This window comes from Hyperolius riggenbachi, chromosome 5 (assembly GCF_040937935.1).
Source record: "Hyperolius riggenbachi isolate aHypRig1 chromosome 5, aHypRig1.pri, whole genome shotgun sequence".
In the NCBI taxonomy this organism is placed as follows: Eukaryota; Metazoa; Chordata; class Amphibia; order Anura; family Hyperoliidae; genus Hyperolius; species Hyperolius riggenbachi.
The window spans coordinates 225,623,369-225,649,296 of NC_090650.1; the positions used below are offsets into that span (position 1 = coordinate 225,623,369).

At 42.2% G+C, this 25,928-nt stretch overlaps 1 protein-coding gene across 2 annotated transcripts in view; it reads right to left on the reverse strand.

Moving 5' to 3' along the window:
• Window positions 1–25,928, reverse strand: part of GABBR2 (gamma-aminobutyric acid type B receptor subunit 2) — an 842,117-nt gene that overhangs the window by 612,786 nt on the left and 203,403 nt on the right. For both annotated transcript variants that reach the window (XM_068236712.1, XM_068236713.1), the window contains exon 2: window positions 17,406–17,543. In XM_068236712.1, coding sequence (XP_068092813.1) covers window positions 17,406–17,543 — 138 coding nt within the window. The remainder of the gene's footprint in view (window positions 1–17,405; window positions 17,544–25,928) is intronic.

Sequence of the window (25,928 nt, forward strand, 5' to 3'; positions counted from 1 at the left end):
TGAGTGCTAAATGCAGAAGCTGGGTGCCATGTGGGTTCTGGGTGCTATCACAGGGTGTCATGTGCATTCTGGCTGTATGGGTTGGTGTCAAGCATCATGTAGGTGTTGATTGCAGTTACTCAAGCCCTTGTGAGTTCTGGGTGCAAGTACTAGATGTCATATGTGAGTGTTTGGTGTTTGTGCTGGGCACCAAGTGGAGGCTTAGTGCAACTGGAACTACTGCAGATGAAACATGTGGGTGTTGGGTGCAGGTACATTGGTGCGAATACTTGGTGCATTGCCTGCACTAGGTGCTAGCTATGGGTGGGCATTGTGTGTCATGTGGATTCTGAGTGCAGGTACTTTTGGTGCTAGTACTGGTTTATGGGAGTTCAGATAATGTGCAAGTACTGTGCCAAGTGGGTGTGAGTACTGGGTGCCAGCTATAGGGTGAATGATGCAAGTACTAAGTGCCATATGGAGGTCGGATATAAGTATTGGGTGAAAGTTGCTTGGTGCAAGTACTGGGTGCTTGCTATAGTGGGGGTTGCTGGTTGAGTGTAATGTGGGTGCTGAATATTGGTGGGATTGCAGTGGGTGCAGGGAGTGGGAGGTCACTGTGGGTACTGCTATGAATGGCATAGTTGCTGCTAGGGGAGGTAGAGGTCAGTGTGGTTGCTGGGGGAGGTAGAGGTCACTGTGGGTTCTGTGGAAGGAAGAGGTCAGTATGAGTGCTGGAGGAAGGGGAGGTCACTGTGGGTGCTGGGAGAGGTCATTGTAGTTATTGGAGGAGGGAGTAGTTGTGGATGCTGTGTGATGGGAGAGATCAGTGTGGGCGCTGCTTTTGGGATGGGAGGTCCCTGTAAGTGCTGCAGGGGACAGGAGGGTAGCCTCTGGGGGAGGGAAAGATCACTGTGGGTGCTGGGGGAAGGATAGGTCAGTGTTGGTGCTGGGGTAGGCAGGATCACTGCTAGATTTGGGGAAGGAGAGGTGATTGTGGGTGCTAGGTGAAGGGAGAGGTCACTGTGGGAGGAAGAGGTCACTGTGGGTGCTGGTGGAGGGAGAGGTCACTGTGGGTGCTAGGTGGAGGCAGAGGTCACTGTGGGTGCTAGGTGGAGGGAGAGGTCACTGTGGGTGCTAGGTGGAGGAAGAGGTCACTGTGGGTGCTGGGGAGGAAGAGGTCACTATGGGTCCCAGGTGGAGGGAGAGGTCACTGTGGGTGCTAGGTGCAGGGAGAGGTCACTGTGGGTGCTAGGTGCAGGGAGAGGTCACTGTGGGTGCTAGGTGGATGGAGAGGTCACTGTGAGTGCTGGGGAGGGAGAAGTCACTGTGGGTGCTAGGTGGATGGAGAGGTCCCTGTGGATGAGGGAGAAGTCACTATGGGTGGTTGGGGAGGTAGAGGTCAGTATGGGTCCTAGGTGGAGGGTGAGGTCAGTATGCCACACTAGGATTCCTATACAGGCCTCTTCACCTGAAAGTTCCCCAGGTGGAGGTGGAGCTTCTCGTGGGTGGGCGGGGCTTACCGCGGTAAGGGGCGGGGCTTATTTTGCGCGATCAGAGGGGCCTTTTTTGCTGATTTAAAAAAGGGGGGGTGCCTGGGCACCCAGAGCTCCCCCCTCTGCACGTGCCTGGCCAGGACACTAGTATAAGGTCAGTTTTATGAGGCAGGCAAGGAGAAGATCACTACTCAATGGCCCCCACACAGACATGCAAACATGGCACAACTGTACAGTGAATGTGTTGGGGAAGGGGGGAAGGAGGGGTATGAGGTAGCCCTGCTGACTGCTATTCCCTAGAGAAGGGCAACTGCACAGGACTGAGAATGTACAGTCCTTAGATTTGTTGCCAAATCAAATGTTTAATTGAAGGCTCAGCTAGTATAAGCATTATGTCTGTTTGAAGCTTAAAGTGTACCTGAAACAGGTACACTAAAAGATTTTATACTTACCCGGGGCTTCCTCCAGCTTCCTGAGCACTGATGCGTCCCTTGCTGTCCTCCCGAGTGTCTCCGTTCGTCTGGTATTGGCCCCGTTAATCTAGCTCGGTCGCGCCAGTAGGCTCTTCTGCGCAAGTGTGACCCCTCTGCGCATTCACAAAAAAGCCCAACTGGCGTGGATGAGCAAGTTACCGGGACTTAGACAAACAGAGGCACTTAGGAGGATGGCGAGGGACGCAACGGTGCTCGTGGGACTGGACTGGAGGAAGCTCCAGGTAAGTATAAAATCTTTTAATTTGCCCATCTCATGTTTTGAGTTTCCTTTAGGGTGGAAAGATTAGTTTAGATGGCTTCTGCTGATCACGTCATCAGCAGTGGAGTATAGGGGAGTAGTAAGGGAGAGGTCTCTGATTGCCGCTGGCTGCAATGGATTAGGAATGGAAAGACGCTGCTGCTGTATTTGGGGTTAGCGGAGGAGGACACGGGGGAAACAGAGGACATGGCGGAAACAAAGGACATGGGGACAATACAGGAAGTCCCTGGAATTGTGGCGGGTCGGTGGTTCATATCAGTAGGCGTTTGTAAGCCGGGGACTCCCTGAATTTGGAATAAAAGATGCAGTGACTTTTTCTCCCCATTTTTGGGCAAGAAAAAGTGCATTTTCTATTCCCAAAAATATGGTATATTAACCTGGGGGAGCAGTGGAAATGAGTCGTAAATCACAGCAGAGACCACGAACAGCCTAAGAAGGTGGCCTTAATCACTATAAGTACTGCCAGGGATTTGTGCTTGTTGGTTGAGACTGCTGGTTAGTTGAATTCCAAATAACTGGGACCCTACTTTAGTTACACTTATGCATAGATGTGAACTTCATTTATTAAATGTATTAAAGCTTGAATTTCTGCTCAAAGGAAATCTTTTTCATGTATATGTCCAGTTTGAGTGTATCTATAGGATTGCATTAACTTTAAGTTATATGATATTTTTCATGCTCCTCTTCAATCCTATCTGAAAGCTGGACATTAACAACTTTAAGAATTTTCATTTCCTGTATGAGGGATCATTTTTTGTTCTGTTTTGCTAGTCTGTCACGTTTATTTTTTTGCTCACAATATTTTAGGGGCTGTAATCTATAGTTTTTGGAATAGTCTTTGACTATTGAGGATTTTCTCAGTTTATCTGTATAGAGACGTTCCTACTTCTTATTCAAATGCTTTCAAACTAATTACTTCATTTGGTCCTTCAAGAAGCACCAACCAAATTCTTCTAATACCATAATCGTAATCAACTGGATTAAAGTGTAATGCATCGCCTGCTTTTATTTTCGTTGTATTTAAAACTTTAGCTAAGCAATGTAAACTCCAGATTCTTAGTTTATAATTAAAAATGAGTTGAACAAATTTAACACTGAGAACAAAGTGCATATGTGTTGCAATGCTGTCACACTGTAATTGGCCAGTAGCTCTGGTCAGGCCATGGATTTGTTTATATGAGCAGTGTCCAATCACTGACTTTGAGTACCTCTGAATGGGCATTTCCTAATAAAATTATGCTTATTGATCACCAGTGTTTATTGCAATATTATGTGTAATTATTGGATCACCACAACTGATTCATTTTAAAGCCAAAGTGCATTTTTTTACTCCAACAAAGTAGAATCAAGCGTTAGCCCTGTAGTGCTGGAAGGATGGGAACAAAAATGGCATCTGCATGTACCAGGATTGATAACCCTTTTATTGCCTAGGCGTTCTCAGATTGTAAAGAATTGATGCATAAAACAAAAGGATAGAAGTGGAGGTTGGCACTGCTGTTTAGGCATGTATTAAGCATCAATAGTGAGCATAAACATATGGGTATTTCCTCATGGGTGTGAACTGCCAAACATAAGAATATGGGTGCACATACCGTTCCTGGTGGGCAGACAGTGGGGTGGTGAATGTAGGGCACAAGTAGCCTAATTGCCGTTTTGCGCCAGTAGCACTTCTATGAAGGCATGTTTTATGCATTTACTTATTTACATTTAATTACAGAATTACATTTTTTTTTAAACTGTGAGGTGCTTTCAATAACAAGCATTCTATCAACAAACTTTGTGCTGATTTCTGGGTCCACAATAAGGAGGAACATTTGAGTTACAAAGAGTTAGCATCCTATTTTTTTTGCTTTTACAGAAGTACCATAGCTTTTGTAGTTTACTCATTCATCTCGTTTTGCTTTCACAGAAACATTAAAGCAGTTTCATGAAAACGTTGCTTATTCTGTATCAACTACAGTAAACTGAATAGTAATAATTTAACTCTTCTCTGTTTATTATTAAATGACATAAAAGTCTGCTGCTCATCTTCTCCAGAGACAGTGAAAGATGAATATAATAATAGTATTATCCATTCTATAGACTTTGGCTGTGTGCCAGGGCCCAGTTATCTCCACAGAAGCCAACAATAAGGCAACTTGTCACATGACACGAATGGAATTGAGCACTTAGGTTTCTAAGTTTTATATTCTGTGGCTTGCTTCATCCAGGGAATTTGACTATGGACATGTACGGAAGCTTTTCATAAAAGTGGGAGGATAAAGGAGATTGAAAATGTATGTTTATCTTCCCCTTCCCATTGAAGAGTTGTTTGTGAGTCATCTGCAAACAGCTGTTGTATTGTCTGTGTGTACTTAGTCTTACAGAACAGAAAGAAGTTAGGATCAAAACACTTGCTGTATCTGCAACGCCCGAGACAGGAGCTTGTAAAGTATGGAGCTAATTTATTAAGCTTCTCCAGGGCTACAGAATAAAATTCATCCAATAAACTTTAGGGTTATTTCACATTGAAAAATGGTGAAAAATCACAACCGCTAGCACTTTGCGATTGCTATTCACCAGCAATTTTTTGCAGCAATTGTGTTTGCGACGAGAATCACAGTGCAATCATTGCCAAAATGCTACGTGCAGTGCATTTGTGATTGCAACTGGAACACAATGCTGCAGTGTGATTGCTCCCATAGGGGGACATTGCACTAGCGATTTGCCAATTTTTTTCATTTTTTGTGCATTAAATGAAAAACATTTGCAGTCCAAATATTCTGGATTACTTAAATAGAGATTAAAATCTCTCAAAATTCAGGTTTTTATTTTAAGAATCTCTTTAATATCAATGCCCCAACTAAAACGCTGCATCCCCGTGGCTGCACACTAACTAAATCCACCCAAATTCCCTGGGGCACATTGCGGGGAGCGCTTCCGTGAAGAGGCAGAGCTTCGGGCTGTAGCTCTCCCACTACATGAGTTCATCAGCGCAGATCACTGCCTCTCCCTGACCCTCTCAGTAAAAGAAGACTGAGAGATGCAGGGGAGAGGTACGCATGGATTGATGCGCATGGAGGCAGAGCTGCAGCTCAAAGCTCTGCCTCCCTGGGCAGCAAAATCCACGACCAAGAAAGTTGTGCATTTTTGCTGGGGAGTTTGGGGGGATTTAGTTAGTGATGCGGCGGTTTAGTTAGGGCATTGATGTTAAAGAGATTTTTAAAAATAAAAACCTGAATTTTGTGAGACTTCAGAGTCTCTTTAAAGTGACTATAAAGCCTAATGATTATTTTTGATAAATTGAATAGTGTAGTAGTATAGCTTATCACTTTCTTAATGTATAGACCCAAGCAAGAAAAATGAACATATGTGTGATACATTGGTCAGATTTTTCAAAACATTACAAACAATCAAAATAAAAATGTATTGTGTGTGGCTTTGCCCACAGTGGAAGCTGTGTTGCGTTTCCTCTACAAACAGAAATGTAATGGAACAAAAAAGTCAGATCATACAGTGAAGCGTACAGTCAATGAAAAGTCAATGAAAAGTATGCTTCACTACCTCTGTTAATGCACGCGTCATACAGTAACACACTGCATGCAGTGCGTTGGAATACTGTAGTGCGTACGTGCACTCTGAATGCTGCATTAACATTCCAGTGCAACTTTCTGTGTTGAGATGCCCCCATAAACTTTTACCGCAACACACCACTGTGGAACATAGTCTAAAACCAAAAGGCACAAAAATGCATGAAAAAAACACATGCATTTTTGATGTTTGTATGCATTTGTGTGTGTTTCTGTCTTTTGCATCTAAAAATGCAACACATGTAAACACATTAGTAGGAAATATGTTCCCTATAGAAAAATGCATTAATTGCGAACAAGTCCTTGCTGCTATAAGACAGAGCATCATCACTGTATCATTGTTATCTGTCATCTCAGGCTTTGATCAGTGATCACTCATAATTGATTACTGTTGAAGAATGGTTGTAAAATTGCTAAACTGCTGCACCCACCTTTTCTTAAAGGACAACTATCAAAGTTAACTAAAATTCTAAATGCCACATATATTTCCATTAATTACTAGCAAGTAGCTACTACAAATACAATTCATTATCTCATACGTTTTTTTTTCTTTTCAGTGTCACTTTAATATGTTTCATACAGTGGCTTGCAAAAGTATTCGGCCTCCTTAAAGTTTTGCACATTTTTTTCATTTTACTGCCACAAACATGAATCAATTTTATTGAAATTCCATGTGATGTACAAAGTGGTGTACACGTGAGAAGTGGAACGAAAATAATACATGATTCCAAATTTTTTTTACAAATCAATAACTGCAAAGTGGGGTGTGCATAATTATTCAGCCCCCTTTGGTCTGAGTGCAGTCAGTTGCCCATAGACATTGCCTGATGAGTGCTAATGACTAAATTGAGTGCAAATGTGTGTAATCTAATGTCAGCACAAATAGTTTGCCACAAGCCATGTGGGGGACACAGTAAACATGTGGAAAAGGTGCTCTGGTCAGATGAGACCAAAATTGAACTTTTTGTCCAAAATGCAAAACACTATGTGTGGAGGAAAACGAACACTGCACATCACTCTGAACACACCATCCCCACTGTCAAATGTGGTGGTGGCAGCATCATGCTCTGGGGGTGCTTCTCTTCAACAGGGAAAGGGAAACTGGTCAGAGTTGATGGGAAGATGGATGGAGTCAAATACAGGGCAATCTTGGAATAAAACCTCCTGGAGTCTGCAAAAGACTTGAGACTGGGGCGGAGGTTCACCTTCCAGCAGGACAACGACCCTAAACATAAAGCCAGGGCAACAATGGAATGGTTTAAAACTAAACATATCCATGTGTTAGAATGGCCCAGTCAAAGTCCAGATCTAAATCCAATCGAGAATCTGTGGCAAGATCTGAAAACTGCTGTTCACAAATGGTGTCTAGCTAATCTGACTGAGCTGGAGCTGTTTTGCAAAGAAGAATGGGCAAGGATTTCAGTCTGTAGATGTGCAAAGCTGGTAGAGACATACCGTAAAAGACTGGCAGCTGTAATTCCAGCAAAAGGTGGTTCTATAAAGTATTGACTCAGGGGGCTAAATAATTACGCACACCCCACTTTGCAGTTATTTATGTGTAAAAAATGTTTGGAATCATGTATGATTTTCGTTCCACTTCTCACGTGTACACCACTTTGTATTGGTCTTTCATGTGAAATTCCAATAAAATTGATTCATGTTTGTGGCAGTAATGTGACAAAATGTGGAAAACTTCAAGGGGGCCGAATACTTTTGCAAGCCACTGTATATTTGAGATCAATTTAAATTATTTCCAATTCCTAATTTAATACATATTGCCTCAGTCTTTTTCAACTAAACAAATTAATGAAATGTATATTCTGCCTGGTTGCAGGCACCTGTTCCTACTTTATGTCATAAGGTATTTATATGTTTAGACATTAAGCCTGGAAGGCTGATAGTCCCTTGGCATAGCCAAAGGCAAACTTCTGACTTGCAGAGTAAAGCGTAATGTAGTGTTTGAGTATACATTATAAAAGGCTTTTAAGTATTACATACATTATATATTAGATGCCACCATTCACTAAGCTGCAGAATTGCATTTTATTCAAAAGGACACTTCTGCCCATTACATAAGGACAAATGGCTATAGACGTGTGTGCATAACAAAGCATTTACAGGGACATTTTGCATTTGCAATACATGCTGTCAAAAATGCACCTCACAGGAAAGAAGCAGCTTTTATTATTGCTTCTTGCTTCCAGGGCCAGCGCTACCATTAAGGCAAAGGAGGCAGCTGCCCCAGGGCCCCCAGAGCTTGTAGGGGCCCCCAGTGGCTACAAGAGGAAAAAACAATTTTGCAAATCGGCCTTATAGTTTTTGAGAAAATCGATTTTAAAGTTTCAAAGGAAAAAAAAATACACATTTAAAAACCTGCCGACTTTAATGGTTAATAGCAAATCCACCTTAAATGCTAGAAACCCTACATTTGCAGGATATGTTAAGGAGTTCATTAGGAATAAGAGGAAAAAAACAATTTTTCAAAAAGACCTTATAGTTTTTGAGAAAATCGATTTTAAAGTTTCGAAGGAAAAAAGTATACTTTTAAATGCGGTAAATGTCACTTTTAGTAGCAAACCTAACGGTAGTGTAATTTTACTTGCATCAAACGAAAGCGCAATAAATTTCCTGACGGGGTTTCCAGGTGGTCCATACGCAGCCGCAGCGCTTTGGCCAGGGATCGCTATACAGCCGCAATATGGCTGTATGAAGATCCCTGGCATTTTTTCCTATTTTCCCCAAAAAAATGTTTATGTTTAGAGTGTGGGAATTTTTTTTTTAAATAATGTGGGGTCCCCCCTCCTGAAACTTTTTAACCCCTTGTCCCCCATGCAAGCTGGGATAGCCAGAATGTGGAGCTCCAACCGATTGGGACTTCACACCCTGTTATACCAGCTGCAAAAAAGGTCCCCTAATGCCGATTTTTGTTCCGGGGTATATGTTGGGGGGGCCCCCCAGGTTAATTTTGCCCTGGGGCCCCATTGTTGCTTAAACCGGCCCTGCTTGCTTCTTCAGAGCAATCTTAACCGGTAACTCCCAAATTGCTTGTTTCTAAACAGCTCCTTTATTTTTAGCTTTACAAATAATTTTATTTAATATAAATGTTATATTTGCCCTTCCAAATGTCATCCGAAATAAGCCGTACTTCCTACATATGATGTCTGGGTACAGTGAGATATGATTTCTGTGGGCTAGTGTCCCACCACCCTATCCTAAAAATTGTAAATAGTAGTTATTCCATATCCAGTCTACCCATAGAAGTTAGTAGATGGACAAGAGATGGGACTTCTGATATCTGGGAGCCTCTGTTGATCAAAGGGAGACTTACAACATCCTAGCTATAAACTGCCACCAATCAGGAGTTCTGGTTCCTTGTCTATCTCCTAGCTTCTGTAGGTAGACAGGCTATGATGGCTTCAGAATTGATTACAATTTCTAATGTAGCTTGGAGGGGAACAAGGTGAGATTTTATTATTTAAACATGCTAGTTATGAGTTTAAATTTTGATGCACCTTAGGGCAAAATAGTTAACTGTATTTACATGTGAAAGAAAGGCTAAATAATAATTATAGCCGTAAAACCACTTTACTACTGTGCGCCATTTATAAACGGCACTCTGCTGTCAGTTGTCAACCAGCTCGGTAAATGCGTCTACGTGCCCCCACCAGTAATATACTATGGGACCAAGCACTACACTATAGCCGGTTCCCAAAGGTAGTAGCAGAGCAGTCAAGGTCATATGATCAGTCAAATGATTGCAGTGATAAGCCTATACTATACTGTAATATAGTGTATATGGATATAGTTAGTATATAGTATAGCGTGAGTATACATATTATTATTATTATTTAGTATTTATATAGCGCCGACATATTACGCAGCACTGTACAGTATATATATATATTGTCTTGTCACTAACTGTCCCTCAAAGGAGCTCACAATCTAATCCCTACTATTATCATATGTCTATGTTTGTATTATGTAGTGTAAGTACTGTAGTCTAGGGCCAATTTAGGGATGAGCCAATTAACTTATCTGTATGTTTTTGGGATGTGGGAGGAAACCGGAGTACCCGGAGGAAACCCACGCAGACACGGGGAGAACATACAAACTCCTTGCAGATGGTGCCCTGGCTGGGATGCGAATCGGGGACCCAGCGCTGCAAGGCGAGAGCGCTGACCACTACGCCACCGTGCTGCCCTAATACATAGTATTTAGGTAGTATATAGTATAACATATATGTAGTTTATAGCTGCATAGTTAGTGTGTAGTGTGATTATATGTAGTATTTAGGTAGTATATAGTATAACGTATATATAGTATATAGGTATATAGTTAGTATATAGTGTAGCATGATTATACGTAATATTTAGGCAGTATATAGTCTAGTGTATATAGGTATATATAAGTATAAGTATACACTGTAGTGTGAATTTACGTAATATTTAGGTATTATATATTATAGTATATATAGTGTATAGATATATAATTAGTATACAGTGTAGTGTGATTATACATAGTAGTTATGTAGTGTATAGTATAGCCTATACATAGTATATACATATATAGTTAGCATACAGTGTAGCCTGATTATACGTAGTATTTAGGTAGTATATAGTATAGCATATAAATAGTATATAGGTATATAGTTGGCATATAGTGTGGCGTGATTATCCTCTATAATAAAACCCCCGTGTCCCTGCATCACGCTGTCCCTGTGTAGCTTGGTCCGTGCTTTTTGCTACTGCTCATGTGTGCAGCACGGAACCAGCCTCACAGAAAGGTATATATATATATACAGGGCCGGATTTGTACCTTTTACCGCCCAAGGCCCACTGTCACCAGCCTCCCCCCCCCCCCCCCCCCACACACACACACACAACATCTCAGCAGCCCCAAACTTAACCTTTCCGCCAAGGAAAAGGTCTTAACATGAACCTGACACAAAATACAAAAAATACCTTAACAGATCCTCTCGGCGCCCACTGTTCCTGCCCTGGTATCCTCTGAACATATTCAGACCCCTCACTGCTGCCTGGGACCCTCATCTACCCTGTGGCTGCAACACTCCCATCTGTGTGCAACCATACTGGATCTGCACAAGCATGGTCCACACATGCCCAGTAGCTCAAAGCCTTTCGCGCATGTCTGTTTCCTCTGTGCTCAGGTGAGGCCTGGGGCACACTGAGCGGATTTAGATGCGATCCGCCGGCCGCATCCGCTTGCAAATCCGCTTGGCTAATGTATTTCAATGGGCTAGTGCACACCGGCGGTTTGAGGTTTTTAGCAAACCGCAAACGTGCCTCCTGCTGCACATTTTCTAAAAACCTCAAACCACCGGTGTGCACCACACATTGAAATACAATAGCCAAGCGTTTTCACTGCCTGATGCGGCCGGCGGATCGCATACAAAATCCGCTCGGTGTGCACCTGCCCAAATATCGGCTCTCTGCTCCCAAAACCGCAAGCGTTTTGCAGATCTGCTAGCGGTTTTGGTGTGCACTGGGCCTGACTTTGCGCTAATGGGAAAGTGAGGACCATATTCATGCGTGCCCTGTACAGTTGCACTTGCAGCCATGAAAAAAATAGGGTCCTGGGCAGCAATGAGGGGGCTGAATATGTTCATGAACCCCAGTATAGGTAGCCAGATTCTGTCCACCCCCTTAGTATAGGTAAACAGGTGTGTGTCCCCTTTTTTAGTATAGGTAGCCAGATGCTTCCCCCCTCCCCCCACAGAATAGGTAGCCAGATGCCATGCTCTCACCCCCTTTTAGCATAGGTAGTCAGATTCTCTCCCCCCCCCCCCAGTATAGCTAGCCAGCAGGCATGTCCCGTTAGTATAGGTAGTCAGATTATCTCCCCCTCCCCCCCCCCCCAGGTATATTTCCCTGGAGAGCGGCTGTCCGATGTTGTCCCCTGTCAACTGCCACCCCACTCCACCCGCCACCAGAAACCAGTGTGGATGTCTTCTCACCCCTTCCTCCCCCCAAACCCCGAGAGAGAGCGAGAGCAGAGTACCTCTCCAGCCTCCTAGCGCAGCCGCCGAAGTTTCCGCTGTCAGCCGCCGTGCATCTCTCCCTCTCCTGCTGGCGACTCCGGTCATGTGACTCACCGGTAACTTGCCAGCGAGCCACACATGTGAGAGACGCCAGCAGGAGAGGGAGAGATGCACGGCGGCGGCTGACAGAGGAAACTTCGGCGGCAGCGCTGGAAGTCTGGAGAGGTACGTACGTTACTCAGCTGCTCCCGCTCTCTCTAGGGATTTGGGGGGAAAGAAGACTTCCGCACAGGCTCCTGCTGGGGGCGGGGGGGTTGTCGAAAGTTGGCAGCATCTGGCGGCAGCCGATCTCCCAAAGGATGGGGGGAAGGGGGTCTGGAGTGCGAAGCGCGGCTGAGCTGCGTGACCCTACTGCACGCACCTCAGGAAGCTTCTCCCACACGCATACTGTCTCCAAGCCATTGTAAAGGGGCTGGCGGGGGCGGCTGCTGATTTGCGGAGCGTTCTTCTGGTGACAAGTGCAGTCGGCCTGTCACCACCTGCCGCCCTTTAGATTCTCCTGGATTCTGGCGCCCTAGGAACAGGCCTTGGGGGGCCTTTCCCTAAATCCGGCCCTGTATATATATATATATATATATATATATATATATATATATATATATATAGTGCATAGTGTGTAGTTATATAGTTAGTATATAGGGTAGTGTGTTTATACATAGTATTTAGATAGTATATAGTATAGCATATAAATAGTATATAGGTATATAGTTGGCATATAGTGTGGCGTGATTATCCTCTATAATAAACCACCCGTGTCCCTGCATCACGCTGTCCCTGTGTAGCTTGGTCCGTGCTTTTTGCTACTACGCATGTGCGCAGCACGGAACCAGCCTCACAGAGAGTGTATAGTTATATAGTTAGTATATAGTGTAGTGTGTTTATACATAGTATTTAGGTAGTATATAGTACAGCATATTTAGGTAGTATATAGTATAGCATATACTGTATATAGTATATACAGTAAGTATATAGTAAGTATACAGTTTGTTTTTATGCATTTTTTTGTAATGTGTGGGGTTAAATAGTTGACATTTGAATAAAGCCCTATCGGTCCTGAAAAAAAACAATTCCAAAAATGTCTATGATGGACAAACTACAGCCGCACAATAAGCAGTGAAAGTGTCACACTCCCAAAAGCAAAAAAATGCTCCAGTACTGACGGTACTAGGGGTTAACATTACAAAAAAACAACTCTCATACAATGCAGTGCATTTCTCAGAAATAGATTGCAACTTCATCAGGCAAATATTGAGAGCAAAATCTCAAAAAGATTGTAAGCAAGCCAAACGACCGAGTCTTGAGAAGAAGTATGAGAGGAAGTAAGTTCATATCTACCGTGCCTCTGAAACATAAGTGTCACCTACAGTATAATGTAGATAAGACTTCCTGTAGTCATTTACCTTGGTAGATATTGAAAACATACCGTGATGCTACGTACACACATGCGACAACGATCGTTCGTTGTCAACGACGAACGATCTTTTAATTGACGAAAGAACGACCGAAGTAAAGTTAGTTGTAAAAAGTGTGTAACGATCACATCGTTAGAACGAACGTTACACCACGTAAAAGCACTTAATGCGCCTGCGCATAAAATTGTAAAGTTCCTTGGAGAAAAAGAGAAATGCGCATGTCCAGCCTGGTACGAACGATCGTTTCCAACGATGTACCACTTTTGCTAACGATCGTCGGTGGTAAAAATCCGCCAAGACAGAACTTTGTTTTGTAGCGATTTGCCTCGTTCGTCGTTTGCCTTAATAGTCGTTGGTTCGTTTTTTGTAACGATCGTCGTTGGTAAAGATCGGGGAACGATCGTTACAAACGACTATAGTCGCATGTGTGTACGCACCTTAACTCACACAATCTACAGACCACAAATAAGAAAACTAAAAAGCATGAATGTACTTGTCATTGCCTATTTTATCTCTAATTCATCCAATTTATTATGCATATTTTTGATAGAGGTTTGCTTTATCCCTTACCGTTCGTCAGATATAAACTGAAGAAGCAAATGCAAAAGTGACTTTTAGACACCTAACCGCAAAGGATTTATTTAGCAAATATGCACAAAAAAGGATAGGGTGATCATTCACACAATTACGAATGTGGGGTAATTCACACAAAATCCAGATAACTTCTTTGTTATCTACGAGCTGATGAAGTAACAGTTTGCAACAATAATTCATTGATAATGCTCTAGGAGTAATACCAGAAACAACTATTACTTTTCATTCTCTAAAATCACCATATCAACTTTTTGCTACTGACATCACTAGGACCTCATAATAAAAGGTGGGCAACAACCAGCATTTAGCAGCTTATTCCAGACTCTCTGCTTTCCTCTGTCCCCTCTACCATGTTCTTAAAGGGAACCTTAACTAAAAAAAAAAAAAACATGAGTTTTACTTACTTGGGGCATCTACCAGGCCCCTGTAGCCATCCTGTGCCCTCGCAGTCACTCATGGGTCCTTCGGGCCCCCGCTGCTAGCTAGTTTAATTTTTGCTGACTGCCAGCCACTGGCAGTCGGCCGGCCGCCATGCGTACATTTTTACACATGCCCGCTGGTGCAGAAAGCTATCGCGGACATTAACAAGTACGTTTTTACGCGTTACGGGTGCTGCACATGTAACGCGTAAAAATATACTTGTTAATGTCCGCGATAGCTTCCTGCACCAGTGGGAATGCATAAAATGTACGCATGCCTGCCGGCCGACTCCCAGTCGGCAAGAACAAAACTAGCCGGCAGCGGGGGACCGGAGGAGCCATAAGTGACTGCGAGGGCACAGGATGACTGCAGGGGGCTGGTAGATGCCCCAGGTAAGTGAAATTCATGTTTTTTTTTTTTGTTAAGGTTCCCTTTAAATGTTCAAAGAATGCAAAGGATCCCCTTGCCACTTGATTGGCTGCTGCATCACACATTATGCAAGGAACCAAGAGATGGCAAAGCTCCATCACAGTTATCTTTAGTAGGCAGGGCAATCTTTAGTCTTTAGTGAATAGACCAAAAACGGATCTGAGGAGTGTTGCTAGGTGCAAAGACATATATATATATATTTGCGAAATATTAGGGTTTAAAAGGATCAGGATACAGTGAGGCAAATTCACTAAGCAGTGAATAAAATAATATGTACAAATGCAAACATTTATAAAAAAAACAAAACAAAACAAAATGTGTGTTGCTCAAATAGCGCAACTTGCATTATGTAACCAATGAGCACATTGCTTGTATAGTGTGCATAACACATATAGCATAGCCATCCTTTGTTGCTTCTGCCTGCTGCCAGCTGTTGCAGAGTGTGGAGAACCCTCACTATACCTTGTTGACAAGTGACAATAAATTGGGTTTACAGAAGAGTTATTGTGAGAGCCAGAGTGTGAGCCAGAGATGGGCCCTGACCAGATCCATCCTTGCCTACTTATATCATACCAGGAGACTTTATTCCCACATCCTTCCTTCTATCCATCTCCCACAGATGCTGATTACAGGAGCTCTCTCTTCCTCTTCATAACAATTGGCATATCTGATGGACCTCCCTCCTAAACTTGCTGCACTTGTGGGCCATGGCAAGTACTTTAATCCCCAGGACAATTAAGCCCTAATCCAGATATATTGTTGGGGAGGTACTGTAAATGGACAGAGTGTAACCCCTGCTTCCTACGGCCTCTCTCTGTCCAAAACTGGTGGATTTCCATTACTGCCTCAACCTATATCACAGCAGACCCAACGTGCAACATTATGCTACTATTGTTAAAGACTTGCTTTAAAGCCAGTGGTTCACAGATGCACCTTCCCTGAGAGTCTGCATCTTTCATTTGACTCCAGGTGCTTCATGCTGCCTCTGCACCTGCACAAGGATGTCTGCAGCAATAAGTCTCCGTAATATTTACAAGACACTCTTCTCTGGCAGCAAAAACATATTTAGGAAATAAACTTTGTCATCCTTGAGAAACTGTACAGCCATTTACTTAGTGATATTCCCTTCTCCCACTTACTAAAACCTTGCAAATATTACACTCTCTGATTTAAACTTTCAACTGGTATCCCTTAACCCAAAGCCATTATGCTAATTCTGCCACAGGTTCAATTCATTCATATGATGCAGATGTAAAACGTCTGTCAATATGCTGTAGCAGAGCCTGAAGCTTCTTTCACCTACATCCGGAAAAATAGGCAAACCAAACCAAACGCGTACAAGCAATTGTCTAATACAGGGATTCTCAACTCAGTCCTCAAGTACCCCCAACAGTCCATATTTTGCAGAAAACTACAAACATTCACAGGTGAGGTAATTAAAGAAATTGCCTTCTTAAAACATAAGGAATTTGTGATTATTCAGATAGGAGTCAACATATTAGGTGTACCACAATGCATCACTGTTGAATATGCAAATCGTCCGTTTATTGTACCTGAAAGCTAAACCAGCACCAGTGGAATGCAATGATGTGTCAACTTGTTAAGCTTTTTAGTCCTTTTCAGGCGTACGTATTAGTACACCACCGGTGAGTTGGGCCCCAGGAAAGCCAAATGACGGCTGTCCCTGCTGCCGCTAAACTCCCTGGTGGCATTGAATACTATTCCCCCACCGAGTTGTAGCAAGATAGAGGGACGTGTAATTTGGGGTCCGATGATCACCGGAGCCCCAAATTACTCTTATACGCCAATGTAACAGCATTACATTGCTGCTATGAGGCACCTGGTTTCGTGCGCTGAAACCACCTCCTTGCTTTTTGGCCCTTTACACACTCCTAGGAGTTCTAGTTCACCATGAACTTGCTGGGCAGTCTGTAATGCCAGGTGAGGTAATTAATGTCTCAGCAGAGCTCATTAACTACCTCTGAACGTCCACAAAACATGTACAGTTGGGGGTACTTAAGTAATGAGTTGAGAACCCGTGATCTAATAAAATGAATTAATATCAAACCAGTGCTCAAAAAGTGTATCAGACATTTTTGGGGTCTCCCCAACCCCTCATCCACTTCAACTTAAAGGTGGCCACACACCATGCAATTTTTTAAATATCTGTTCAATTTAAGAATTGCGATACATTTTTCTGACGGATTGTAACATTTCAAAAATATGACCAATGTACCACACACCTATGCTTAATTTTTCCCCAATTATGATAAAAATGATTGGAAACGCTGAGAAAATTGCTTAAGTGTGTATATTAATAAATTGACAATCTAACACACACCATACAATCTTTAGAGAAATTGAAGAAAAATATCTGGCATTCTGGATAGATAAAAATAAAAAAACGGGAAATCCGATCTGATTTTTCAGTGGAATGAAAAAAAAGCTTTCGATTTTTTTTTGGAGATCCAATCGTTTTTATCGAATTGCCGTAAAATCGGATCATTTTATTGTATCGTGTGTGGCCACCTTAAGTCTGATTAGTTCCAATTAATGACTTATCATGCGTGGTGTGCATTAATAAACAAGCCAAGTGGCAACTCAGTTGAAGATTTTTTCTTATGTGATAAAAGAACGTATTTCTCAGTGACATTTTCAGTAAACTTTTCACAAAGTAAATGATCAGGTCTCTTACCTGAACTAAGTTCCATCCTTTCAGAGACTCTGCAATAATTGAGGTTACTGAAGGGCATACTCCACCAAAAACCATCAAATGATTAGGTCCATATTTGATAGCATCATAAAACGACTTTAGTCCTCTTGCGTTGTCACACTATCGAAAGAAAAAAATATATATGAGGTTAACCAGGAAAACAAAAGTCTGGCGCAATAAAAACTGCTTAAATAAAGCAAGCAATATATAGCAGCATTGGAAAACTAATTTTTATTTTATTGTGTGCAGTGCAACTAAGCCTGCATTCACACTTTGCATGTTGTGTTGTGCAATATTACTGTATGTCACTGTTCAAATTCGGGCGTCTGAGGCAAGTGGACAAAAAGGGCGCCGCCATTCACTGCCATAATAAATATCGTTTAATGGGCGCCCAACAGGAAAAAAGGGCGCCGGAGAAAAATAACGTTTTACAAGCGGCACTCGGAGACTTTTACAGTTTTATAACTGCTTCTCATGATTACACATTATTTAATGATTTATAATTTTTTAAACATTATTTTTAAATGAAAAACAGTACAATATTTTTTAAAACATTATTTTTAAACGAAAAACAGCACAATATTTTTTTCAAACGTTATTAATGCTTATCACAGGGGGGTCTTAGATTTAGGCACCACCAGGGGGGTCTTAGGGCTAGGCACCACCAGGGGGGTCTTAGGGTTAGGCACCACCAGGGGGGTCTTAGGGTAAAGGTCCGTACACACGCCGGACTTTAGGCAACGACGGGTCCGTCGTTGCCTCCCGCTGGGTGGGCGTGCCAGCGACAGTCCGGCGTGTGTACGCTCTGTCGTCAGACTGATACGGCTGTTCCTGAGCGATCCGCCCGGCGGATCGCTCAGGAACAGCCGTATCAGTCTGACGACAGAGCGTACACACGCCGGACTGTCGCTGGCACGCCCACCCAGCGGGAGGCAACGACGGACCCGTCGTTGCCTAAAGTCCGGCGTGTGTACGGACCTTTAGGCACCACCTGAGGGGTCTTAGGGTTAGGCACCACCAGGGGGTTCTTAGCTTTAGGCACCACCAGGGGGGTCTAGGGGTTAGGGGTAGGTACAGGGAGGGTTCTGTATGAGAGTAGGGTTAGGTATAGCTTTAGTAAAATTTTTATTAATCTTTTATAAAACGTTATTATACATTTCACTTTTTAAACAGGGAAGATTAATGTTTTTACAATTGCCGATTTCATACACATTATTTAATGATTTATAACTTTATAAAACATTATTTTTAAACGAAATATAGCACAATTTTTTTTAAACGTTATTCATGCTTATCATTTAAAACCCTGCGCCCTTTTTTCCCGACGCCCTTTTTTAACGTACGCCTCCAGCTGTGGTGGAACTACACGTCCCATGAGGCATTGCAATACTCTGACAGCTCAAAGTATAACTCAGGGAGGCAGAAGCATGATGGGATTTGTAGTTTTGTCACAGCTGGAGTGCCAAGGTTAGCCATCACTGCTGTATGTGAACTCGGTAGTGGAACCCATACAACTGAATAGTCACTTTCACATGTCTGCGACACACAGAGATGTGAACGTGCACATATAATCGTATGGACGGTGACATCACATGCGGTATTATTGTGCAATGTGCACAGTGTGAACTCACTCTTACTTTCTTTCTAACAATCTGACTGCATCAAAAACTGAATGCATTGTTGACATTTAACTTATAATATCGTACACAATTTTGCTCTGTTCCCCATTGTTAATCCATAGTAAGACAGTGGTGCTTCTGTTTGTCTGTTTGCCAATTTTATATTATTTCCTTATTACTTGTATTCTTTATTTTCCATTTTTTCCTTCTCTATTCTTTAGGTCTAGCTGACCAGGAAACATGCCTGTTTTGTCTTTTATAAATGTGGTCTTAAAAACGGTTGCGCTAGATTGCAAATGAAGAGGGGAACAAAACAATCAAGCACAAATATAGCGATGTTGCAAAGTTGTTCTGATAATAGTAGCTGAAGACTATCCCTTTCTTGTATTCTGTTAAAGCCACTTTGAAACAAATTATCATTAGGCAATAATTTAATCTTAACACATTGTCTTGACTGCCAGTTATATTACATTTGTCACATAAAGTAATTAGTAATAATAATGGTTGCATGAATGATGACAGCTAAAGTAGCCCATTAAATTTATTTTTGTAATGCAAAATCAGCTCAGCTAGCAAATGAAAATAAGTGGATTATCTGCCAAACTATGTGAAGACCTTATTCGTACAGTCTAATTATTACACTGGAAGAAAACAAAATTTTGCTACATAAGCAGACGCCATATGAATACCTGACACAGAGACACAGCGGCACATAGGGCTTATGTTGTATTGACAGAGTGTTACACGGGTGTATAATTTCCTGTGTAGTCACCATATGCTTGCATAATTTTGCAGTTATGTAGGCAAATATAACAAGCACTTAAACTAGCCGTAAACATCAAATGGTGGCGGGAAGCACAGGTACACATAGCCTTCCTTAGCAAAGATCCAAGCTTCAACATGATCACATACTGACCACATTAAAGCTATCTATGTACACTAATTAGATTTATATCACCCAACATCACTGCCCTCCCTATCATCGATCCACTGCATTGGACCACTACTATAGTTCATTGTAGTTTGTACAGTTATCATCTTCCCTTATTGAACAGGACAAGTTGCAAAGATTAATTTATGTACAGGTAGCTACCAGATGTGTTCAGGGAAAATACATTTCAAACAACTTTACATTCCAGCGTGTGTCATGAATAGAGATGGCCCGAACCTCCAATTTTAGGTTCGCAAACAGGGTTTGCAAACTTCCGCAAAAGGTTCGGTTCGCGCGAACTTTCGCGAACCGCAATAGACTTCAATGGGGATGCGAACTTTGAAAACTAGAAACATTTATGCTGGCCACAAAGGTGATGTAAAAGATGTTTCAAGGGGTCTAACACCTAGAGGGGGGCATGGATGAGTGGGATAGACGCCAAAAGTCCCGGGGAAATTTTTGGATTTGACGCAAAGCAGCGTTTTAAGGGCAGAAATCATGTTAAATGTTGAATTGCAGGCCTAAACTTCTTTACAACATCTTGCATGTGTATACATCTATCAGGAAGTGTAATTCTTTCTCCCTTCCTCTGGAGGAGAATCTTGTCTTCCAGGGATTTGTAGGATGTCAAAAGCACACTCACATACATTGGCCAGGAATTGAACCCAGGTCAACTGCTTGGAGGGCAGCTATGCACACCCCTATACCACCAACACTACAGGTTGAAGCCAGCCTAGCTGACCTGGGAAGGATGAAAAGCTAGGTGGCCATGCAACCATTCCTGCTAACCTAAAGCTTACTTATGTCTTACAACACATTGGCTTAAGACTTTACCAAATCCAATGCTCCAATATGGGGAAGCTTCTCTGTTTGCTGTTTTTTTGTTTTGTTTTGTTTTTAAGTGTGGTGTCACAGTTCACTCATCTCTTCAACTACAAGAAAGGCCCAGGAGTAGTCTTAGCTATTGTAATATCTATGTTACGGCAGGGCCCTTATTACACTTTCTCTTACAGGGCTATGGAAACCGTTTTGCCCATGCGATAAAGCGAGGCGCAAAAATGAAATCATGCCTAGCAGAGGTTGGTTTTGATCCATCAACCTTTGGGTTATGGGCCCAGCACACTTCCACTGCGCCACTCTGCAGTCTGCTTACATTTGTACACAATCTTCACGTTTAAGAAGGGTAAATTAGTTGAAATAGTTACACTACAATCTATGTTACAGCAAGGCCCTAATGACACTTTCTCAATCTGACTAATTGTTCTCTGGGGATAGCACTGGCTTTAACCTTATTTTTTTACACCTTGCTTTACCACATGGGCCAATCGGCGGCCATAGCCCCTTAAGAGAAATTGTCATTAGGGCCTTGCTGTAACATAGATTGTAGTGTAACTATTTCAACTAATGTACCCTTCATAAACTTAAAGATTGCATACAAATGTAAGCAGAGTGGCACAGCGGAAGTGTGCTGGGCCCATAACCCAGAGGTTGATGCATCGAAACCATCCTCTGCTAGGCATGATTTCATTTTTGCACCTTGCTTTATCGCATCGGCAAAACGGTTTCCATAGCCCTGTAAGAGAAAGTGTAATAATGGCCCTGCCATAACATAGATATTACGGTAGCTAAGACTACTCCTGGGCCTTTCTTGTAGTTGAAGAGATGAGTGAACCGTGACACCACACTTAAAAAACAATCAAAACAAAAAGACAGCAAACAGAGAAGCTTCCCCATATTGGAGCATTGGATTTGGTAAAGTCTTAAGCCAATGTGTTGTAAGACACAAGTAAGCTTTAGGTTAGCAGGAATGGTTGCATGGCCACCTAGCTTTTCATCCTTCCCAGGCCAGCTATGCTGGCTTCAGCCTGTAGTGTTGGTGGTATAGTGGTGAGCATAGCTGCCCTCCAAGCAGTTGACCTGGGTTTGATTCCTGGCCAATGTATGTGAGCGTGCTTTTGACATCCCTGGAAGACAAGATCCTCCTCCGGAGGAGGAGGAAGGAGCTGTTGTGAGGCGCTATTTAAGGAATAACAATCAGCCAGGAGCAAGCTAACAAGCCTACAAAAGCCTAACTAAGCTTTCCCTAGCAGAGTCTGTGAGCAGCTGTCCCTTCACTAATTACTGTAGGCAGACGAGTGAGTAAAACAGTCGGAGAACCTTGCCTTTTATAAGGGGGGTTGGGCTCCAGGAGTGTAGTCTGATTGGGGACAATGTGCCTGCTGACTGTGATGTAGAGGGTCAAAGTTGACCCTAATAGAGCATTATGGGGGCGAACCGAACTTCCGCAAAAGTTTGCCTTCGTCGGCAAACGCGAACCACCCAAAGTTTGCCTGGAACCGTTCGCAGGCGAACCATTTGGGCCATCTCTAGTCATGAACACAATAATACATACAGTGGAACTTTGGCTTGTAAGCATCATTTGTTCCTGAAACATACTTGTAATCCAAAGCACCCTTATATCAAAGCACATTTCCCCATAAGCATTAATGGAAACCCAGTTGATTCATTCCACAATCAAAAATCAGTTATAGTAAAATAGTATGGATTAAAAATGTAAACAAGACTGCCACTGTATCTAACAGAATCACTCCCATCTGTTGGCTCGCCCCAACCTTTTTCTTGTGTGTGGCTTTAACAAGGAACTTATCCAATACAGTTACTTTTGAGGATACAGTATCATGGGATTGTAACCTTGCACAGTCTTCACAAGTGCAATTAAGTACAATCCTGTAGTGCCAAAGGGAGAAGAACTATTGGTTCAGTTGTGATGATGTGATGCATGTATACTTTTTAGCTTGTATATCAAAACGTTGCTTGTATATCAATTCAAAATTTCACAAAATGTTTTGCTTGTATTCCAAAGCGCTCTTAAACCAAGTTACTCTTAATGCAAGGTTTTACTGAAATATATCGTCTGAAACAGGAGCAAACAAGCAGCTCCTCTCTAAAGCAAGATTTAGTCATCCAAAACCTTGAAGGTCAATGAAATTGATAAAAGTTTACTGTTGTGACCCTTTAAATCAATTATTTAAAAAGTCCTGTGGTTGTATTAGATCAAAATTGCACAGGCTATGATATGAATAGAACATTTAGTACTCTTTATGCTGTTTTGTGGAGGATGCCCTGTGTTCAGAGTGAAAGATTCTGCTCATTTCATGTCAAGACAATTAATACCCCTAGGACAACGACAAAGATGAAGACCGACAGCTCTAAATTCCCTTTATTTCCATCTAGGTTACCTGCTGACTTTTATTTTGCCAAGCATATAACGAGATTAGACATTGAGAAAAAATATTGTCCATAAAGAATACAGTCATTAATTGGAATATCAATTAGCGTTACATGGTTGAGCAGTGTAATGTATAGTGGAATGCAGAAGCCCAAAACATGATTAAACGTAATAAATTAACAGTAATGTAGTGCTTGAAGAAAGATTCACAAATAAATGTGGACCCAATGCCACAAAATAAAGAATTGCTGCAAGGCACATTTAACCCAGCTTTAACATTTGAAGCTGGACCACAATGTAGAGATTAGTACATTGATGTAACACATGGCAGGCCAGTCTGACAAGCTTTCCTCTGATTGGCTTGGCTAGACTGATGATAATTAGTGTCTGATTGGTTAAGCTTTATTCCATTCCACATTATGGTAAATGCTTTCTTCTGTTCTTGCCAAGGCTTTACTACTGTTTGGGACAAAAACTAGGAAAATATTATTTTTTCCCACTGTTCTTTTTAACATATCCTGCATATTTTGTGTTTCTATCTAGCAAGTAAGGGGGCTTTGCTATTAACTGCTAAAGTCGGCAGGTTTTGCTTCATTAATTAACTGTCATTTATGCATTTCAATGTATACATTTTTCCTTTGAAATTTTTAAATCGATTTTCTCAAACACTATAAGGTCTTTTTAAAAATAATGGTTTCCTCTTATTCCCACTATTCTTCTTAACATATCTGGCAAATTTGGTGTTTCTAAGGGGGCTTTGCTATTAACTGCTAAAGTCGGTGGGTTTTCAGGTGATAATTAGAGATGGCCCGAACATCGGTGGTTTGCTTTTTTCTCAAAAAGTTCGAGTTTGCATTTTTTCCATAGACTTTAATGCCCACCGACTTTAGCGGTTAATAGCAAATTCCTCTTACATAGTAGAAACACCAAATTTGCAGGGTATGTAGAGGGGGACAGTGACTACAAGAAAACATTTTTTTCAAAAAGACCTTATAGTTTTGAGAAAACTGAATTTAAAGTTTCAAAGGAAATTCTCCTTCTGACCGTGGGAAAATTAAATGCCCACCGACTTTAGCGGTTAATAACAAAGCCCCTTTAAAAGCTAAAAACACCAAAATTGCTGGAAATATTAAGAAGAATAGTGGTAACAAGAGGAAAAAAGACCATATACTTTTTGAGAAAATCGATTTTAAAGTTTCAAAGAAAAAAAAGCCTGCAATGTGGGGGGCGGCAGAGATCTTCAATCAACTTAATTGAAGATAGCAAGATAAGAGGATACTGTATTTCCGAGGATATTGGCATGGGAAAATTGTAGGTTTTGAGGGTACAAAAGCGCAGGTTTCTGCCGAACGGTACGGCTGAGCGGCCCCAAATTTTCAGGCTTTGCACGGAGTTTAAGGGGGCTTGGGGCTGGCGAGTTTCGGGCCCTTACCTTACTGTTCGGCAGAAACCTACACTTTTGTACCCTCAAAACCTAGGCCCCAATGAAAGCCTATGGGGGATTTTAGCATTTTTGCACTCCCATAACTCTGGTTTGCAGAGATCTAGGGAATCCAACGTTGGAGTGCAAGTACTATATGAGTTCTACCTGCATGCGGCATGTCGTGAGCTTCAGACTTTGCTAACGGACATGGCGCGATTTACGTTCGTCACCGGCATCATTGCCGAAAAAACAAGCTTTTGTGACAATAGGCTATGACCTCTTTGGCCTAGGGGCCCCAAATTAACCAGTCCTGAGCCCCCTAAAAGTCTCTACAATGCTAGAAAATTTGCCACTGCTGAGCCATCGTCCTTTGAAAATATTTGAGATTTTTGAAAGTGAAATAGGGAGCTCAGTAAAAGCCAATGGCAAAATCCAGCACTTTTGCACCCCCATAACTCTGGTTTGCAGAGATGTAGGGAACCCAACACTGGAGTGCAAGTACAACAATATGCCTTCTACCTGCATGCGACATGCCGTGAGCTTCAGACTTTGCTAACGGCCATGGCGGGGATTTACGCTCGTCATCAATACCATTGCAAAACTAAACAGGTTTTTGTGACCCTAGGATATGATCTCTTTGGATTAGGGGCCTGAAACTCACCAGCCCTGAGTCCCCTTAAACTCCGTACAAAGCCTGAAAATTTGGAGTCGCTCAGCCATACCGTTCGGCAGAAACCTGCTCTTTTGTACCCTCAAAACCTAGGCCCCAATGAAAGCCTATGTAAGATTTTAGCACTTTTGCACCCCCATAACTCTGGTTTGCAGAGATGTAGGGAACCCAACGTTGGAGTGCAAGTACAATAATATGCCTTCTACCTGCATGCAACATGTCGTGAGCTTCAGACTTTGCTAATGGACATGGCAGCGATTTACGTTCGTCACCAGCATCAATGCCAAAAAAACAAGCATTTGTGACCCTAGGCTATGACCTCTTTGGCCTAGGGGTCCCAAACTCGCTAGTCCTGAACCCCTAAAAGTCCCTACATTGCTAGAAATTTGCCACTGCTGAGCCATCGTCCTTTGAAAAGATTTGAGATTTTTGAAAGTGAAATAGGAAGCCCAATGAAAGCCAATGGCAAAATTCAGCACTTTTGCACCCCAATAACTCTGGTTGGTTATCACCCGCCGACTTTAGCAGTTAATAGCAAAGGCCCCTTACATCCTAGCAACACCAATGTTAAAAAGATAGCAGGAAACAATATTAAAAAGAGAAAAAAAAAAACATTTTTTTAATGTGTTGAGT